The sequence below is a fragment of the Rhagoletis pomonella genome, unplaced genomic scaffold (genome assembly GCF_013731165.1).
Source record: "Rhagoletis pomonella isolate Grant_MI unplaced genomic scaffold, Rhpom_1.0 Rhpom_scaffold_00011, whole genome shotgun sequence".
Classification (NCBI taxonomy): Eukaryota; Metazoa; Arthropoda; class Insecta; order Diptera; family Tephritidae; genus Rhagoletis; species Rhagoletis pomonella.
The window spans coordinates 20,765,439-20,771,188 of NW_023458565.1; the positions used below are offsets into that span (position 1 = coordinate 20,765,439).

The 5,750-nt window shown below is 41.8% G+C and overlaps 1 protein-coding gene across 1 annotated transcript; it reads right to left on the bottom strand.

Annotated features, from left to right (window-relative positions):
- Window positions 1–1,348: 1,348 nt before the first annotated feature.
- LOC118747049 lies at window positions 1,349–5,750 on the bottom strand. Its single transcript, XM_036481040.1, has 8 exons — window positions 5,742–5,750; window positions 5,595–5,672; window positions 5,399–5,521; window positions 5,211–5,330; window positions 4,827–5,073; window positions 4,407–4,704; window positions 4,224–4,326; window positions 1,349–1,453 (listed from the first exon to the last, which is right to left on the bottom strand). Exons 1-8 carry the CDS (start codon window positions 5,748–5,750, stop codon window positions 1,349–1,351), a joined length of 1,083 nt encoding a protein of 360 aa, XP_036336933.1.

Consider the following 5,750-nt stretch of genomic DNA (forward strand, 5'->3'; position numbering starts at 1 on the left):
TTAGACCGTATTACGATGTATGGGTCGAATGAAGCGATTTTCAACACTCACTATGAGAGTAATGTATGAGAGTAAACGACTTTTTTCGACACCCTGTAAATCAGATAAATCGGGGTTGTTCTATCAACAAGGTTCTTACTATTGATTCCACGGTGCTGTTTCCAGAAAAAGAGTTAAAACTTTTTGAATTTAAATGATTCAAAAAATTCATAAAATTTTCATCAAAATTTCAACACACTTTTTAAACTGAATCTTTAGAATATTTTTGGGTATGCAGTTTTATAGCCTATAGAATTTTAGTTTAACGAGGTGCAAGTTTCAATCGGATAAATAATCGCGCTGATTTTTGAAATTAGTTTTTTGGAAAAGAAGTGCGATTTACAAAAACTGGCGTTGATTTGTTGAAATTTTGTTGCTAACGGTCTCTCGCATTTCATTTCATAAAAAATGCATGCTTATGTGGAAAAAAGTGCAAAAATCCGTCATCAAAACAAAAAAAAATAAAAAATCTGAAAATCGACAGAATTTTTTAGCCATTTGAAACTTGCGTTTCATCAGACTAAAATTGAATGGGCTGTTAAACTGCATACACAAAAATATTGTAAAGATTCAGTTTAAAAAGTTGAAGTTTGATCGAAATTTGTTGAATTTTTCTAAATTTTGCAAATAGCTCGAAACTGTGAATTATATGGTTTTGCTTAAAGCTTGGACTTTTTATAGAATTTCGAAAGAAAAATTACATAAAAAAAATAGCTCCGCAAAAATAGCGAATATTTAAAAAAAACTACTCGTGGTCATTTGTTTTAGTCACTGTATATGCATGCATTAGGGTGCATCGGCACTATTTTTCCACCGGATATATACAATTTATTTAAGCCTTCCGCCAAAATATTTCAGAAAAAATTTTAAAATTTACGTAATTACTAAAAAATTTCTTTAAAAATTAAGTTTTTAAAATATGTATATTTTCTATAAAATCAAATTAAATGGTAAAAGAGCTTAAGCTTAAAACTCCTGTATAAAAATGTTTAAAAATTGTATAAATTTTTTGGTGATGCACCCTAATAAATATCTATGTTCTTATACATTTATGGTACTTACATACATACATTTTTACAATAACGCATATTTGGGCTGGAATTGGGGTGGTCGTTAGGCTTCCAAAAAGTGTGTACGTTGCATAAATTAGCTTATAGGTGGCAGCCACTGCTCTCAACTTAATAATGTAAACATTTTTAATTAATTTGCTTTTGTGATACATCTGTATGTATGTATATGAGTATTCACAAATTATTGTAATCAATTATGCAACACTTATCTAAATTTGCACAAATTTCAACATATCCGGTTACTCATTTGGTTTTGTAATGCCTGTGTAGGCGGTAATTTTGAGGGAGCTATTTGGCAGGCAGATACTGGTCTTATCGATTTGTGCATTCATTCTGAGTGCATTCTGAAATTGGAAAATAGATTTTGCGGTCGATTAGGTTTTGGGGATTAAAATAATATAAAAGAGGCTAAAATGAGATAAAATAAAAAATACAAATAATTTTAAGTACTGGAATAGAATTATGATAAAATAAAAAAAATTTAGGTAAAATAAAATAAATTTTCTGTAAGAGTTAGGCGACGTACGCATTGTTTCAAGACAAGCGGAAACTCCTGCAAGAAAAACCGTGGTGACCTAGTGACCGATATCCTAAACGTACTTAGAGCATGGACGAAACACTTTTCCACCCAGCTGAATGGTAACCGCACTAAAAGTAGTGGCGAAGATGACCATGAGCCCTCAGTCCACGATGACAAGCACCTGACTATGACGCGGTACGAATAGCGATTACGCGTCTGAAAACAACAAATATGCTGGGGCTGCACGACCTGTCCGCCGAGCTATTCAAGTACGTCGGCGAGGAGCTGACGTCTCTTAAACAGAATGTGGTCAGATGAACGGATGGCCGACGACTGGAATTTAAGTGTGCTTTGCCCGATCCACAATAGAGGCGACCCCACCATACGCGCCAACTACCGCGAGATCAGCCTTTAAAGCAACTGGAACCAGGTTTTATCGAGGGTATTGAGTGAAAGATTGCCGCCCACCGTCACCGTACTGATTGGGCCTTGTCAGTGTGGCTTTAGACCTGAAAAATCCACCATAGATCAGATATTCACAGCACGCCAATGAAGTTGTGCCTAAATCTGGTATCCCCGCGAAACTGATACGGCTGTGTAAAATGACGTTGAGCAACACCACACGCTCCATTATAATTGGGAAGAACCTATCCGACCCGTTTCAGACCAAACCTTTCGTGTGATTTCTTTAATATGATGTTGGAGAATTCTTAGCACAAAGAGGCGTTTTCATTTTACCAATTAACTTTTCTGTGATCTTTATCGACTAGTTTCTGGTCTTGGCTGTATTGAAGAAGTGCTACAGTACACTAGTACTAAGAATGCTTAACGTTCAAAGTCTTCTCTTAATCTAAAGAGTCTAGACGTTCTGATAACCAATTCAATTCTTACCAGAAATTACTGATAGAAACATATTCATCTACAACGGGCATAAAGGTCTTGATCCATAAGAAACTGCCACCGAACCTAATACTTACCCCTTATCGTAGAAATACCGTATATGATACCGGAATAAAAAAGCCAATTAGGCTGAAGTCGAGGCGATATGTATATTAAAAAAAACATGCCCAGTTTGTAATTACGAGGTTCCTATTCATACATAAAGACTTTACAACGTACTACCGGGGGCAATAGTCAGGTCCCTGAGTAAGCTCGTAGTCAAAGCTGACCCTGGCAGGCTGATACACCGCATAATCCATGATCCAGTTTTCCCGGCGGAATAGGGTGGCGCCACCGTCCATCGTAGGGTAAAAAGGGGCTGACCAGGGTTCTTTCCTCTTGCCCCTTCGCAATTTCCTATGCAGATGATGTGGAACTTTTAGTATGGGGGAAATTTGTGGATACCATCTGCGTCTTAACTCAACGATACTTTACCCTGGTGATTTGATGGTCTGCGAACTGCGGAAACTCGTTTTAAGCACTAGGAGGTATAAGGAGCCCCACCTAACCATACCTAACATAGCGCCTGCCGATATTGCAGCTAATGCGGCTGCAGCAATGGTGACAGTCAGATTTAGGGACACCGGTTGCCTGACTAACTCGTGGTCTGGATTCGTCTCGGAAGCTTCGATTTCATGCGTGATAACACGGATTATTGCGTATCTAGCCTGGTATCAGCTGGCTCTTTCTCCACGCACATAAAATCGAGGGATGAGTGGACGTGGGACAGTGCTTGGAAAAAGTCAGTGATCCTTTACGCGGATGGGTCGAAGCTTGACGGAAGGGTCGGTGAAGAGGTCTTCTCCAGGGAGCTTTCCAGCAACCTTAACTTTAGGTTTCCAGATCGCCGTAGTGTTTTGCAGTCGGAGGTTGCTGGTACGAGTATTCAGGAAGCAGCCGATTGGTTGGTATTGTGCGCCATCGCGTTAAGGGATGTTAACATCTATCAATCAGCCAGGCGGTAATAAGAGCCCCGGGCGCACTTGCGGTACGCTCGAAGCTTTTTGTGGAATGCCTTAATTCACTTTTAATTGTGTTGCAGTACAAATTATCTTGTCGGACTGGTCTGGGTGCCAATCCATGACGATATCGCAGGCTGCTGAACTGGCCAGAGGTGACACCCTTGCCAAGAAGGAAGAGGTTAGGAGTTTTCTTAACTATTTCAGAACTTCTCTTGGAAAGATGGGCCTGAGGTCAAGTCAGGGTTCTCCCAGGGATCTCCTAAAGCTTCAAAGCCGGATCTCTTTGATTGTGGTGGGTGTACTGGCAGCGATATTAAATATTACAACACACCACTTTTTCCACAGCGGCATCTAAGACTATGAGGTGGAATCATCTCAAAACTTCCTCCAAGACTGCTCAGCTTCTGCTAAATTGCGGCCGACGCAGTTATGTTCGTTCGGAGAAGCTCTCCGAGACAAACATCTGTCGCTTGCGAAACTTCGTTCTCGGCACGGGGTGATTATCGCTTTAACTTAGCAGTTATTAGTCGCTGCGGTAACGCAAACGACCAGCGCTAACGGTCTAAGTGAGCTCCCTGACAAGAGGCAACCATCTTAAACTAACCTAGCCTTATGTGTGTACATATATTGTACTATTATATTTTCCTACTGAGAGCATTTAAAGCTTATCAAATGCCTGCATAATTTGCTTACCTCATTCGGGTTTTCCATACTGAAATACCTTTCCGCCTTCAGTAAACTCGACAGCGCTTCATTCAATGGCGTTTTATACTTTTTATCGAAAAAAGCGTCCACTCTGTCAATTAAAAAGAAACAACGTGACGAGGATGGCGCACTCCTAACACTTGTTAAGTTAACTAACAAACGCGCACTTACTCATCCATCTCCGGCGAGTCACGTCTCGACTCTCGCCTCGCCTCCGCATAGGATGCCTCATTGTTGAGCAAACAACGCTCCAATTCGATACGCATACAAAGCGCCTCCAACAGAGAAATTGGTTCGACTGGCGGTAGCGTGCAGGGCGGTGGATTGCAACCGAATACCAAACGAAACGATATTTCATTGAAGTCCTCTTCACAGTCGATTGTACTCTGTATGACACCGGGACAGTATTGGTCTTTGACCAAATTTTCCAGTTGCAATTTTCGCATGCGGCACTTGAATTCCGTCTCGGCTGTAACGGAAATATGTGTGCGAGATTTGTACGCATACGCTTAAGAGTTTGTAGAATAACTGACAACACACTCCCATAATCAAAAAAAAAAAAAGCCCTCCCTCCCCCTTTCGCACACTTACGTGACGGCTTCTCCTCCTTTGGTGGCTGTGGCTTTGGTCTACATGGCAGTGTGCGCTTTGGTAGCTGAAAAGGTGGTGGCGGCGGCGGCGGCGTTAGTGGTGCCGCTTGCGTAGGGTCTTGTGGTTTGCCGCAGTGTGGGCAGCAACAACAAGATGCATTCGAATTTCTGCTTAGGCTGATGCAAGGATCCCGTATTAGAGATGCAGCCGATGGCCGACAACTGTTGCGTGACATCGGGTACGGTGTCTAAGTTTGAATTCGAATTGAGGTGGTGGCATTAAATTGTGATTGAAGGTAGGCGCTGAATTTTTAATTTTTGCGCTTCAATTTGCGACGCAGTTTCGCAATTTCGCAATTTCGCAATTTCGACAGTTCTTACTCACCTGTGACGTTGTTGCCGCCATTGCCGGTGTAAGCATACCAGCGCCTGTTTCCAAGCAAAATGTGCGCATCTTTGGCTGGGCTCCCAAGCTGTAACGTATCGGCGATGACGATGTTTGCGGCTGTGAATAGTAGTGGCATTTGAGCGAACACGAATGCAAATGTGTCGAGATTTTGTGGTTTGACACGCACTCACCTTGGGCGGCGCGCAATTGCTGTTATTGTAACTTTCTAGCGCTGACGCTGCCGCTGCTGCTGCAGATGTGGAAGGTCCGCTGCAACTGTTTCGCAGCGACAATGCTTTTTGCTGCAACTGTGTGCGAGAGGAGGTGTGAAAATCGCGTGTAACTTTTGTGGTGTTGATTTTTAAAGACAGCCGCCATTACCTGTGGCCTGCAATCAAAGCCGCGTTGTTCGCTGCTGCTGCGGAAACTCCGTCGTGTGCTTCCATTGTTGCAATAATTCTATCACGCAAAAGCGAAATGTGAAGTTAAGCGGTTTGTAATGATTTTTTTTTTGCATTTCGTACTTACTTCTACCAT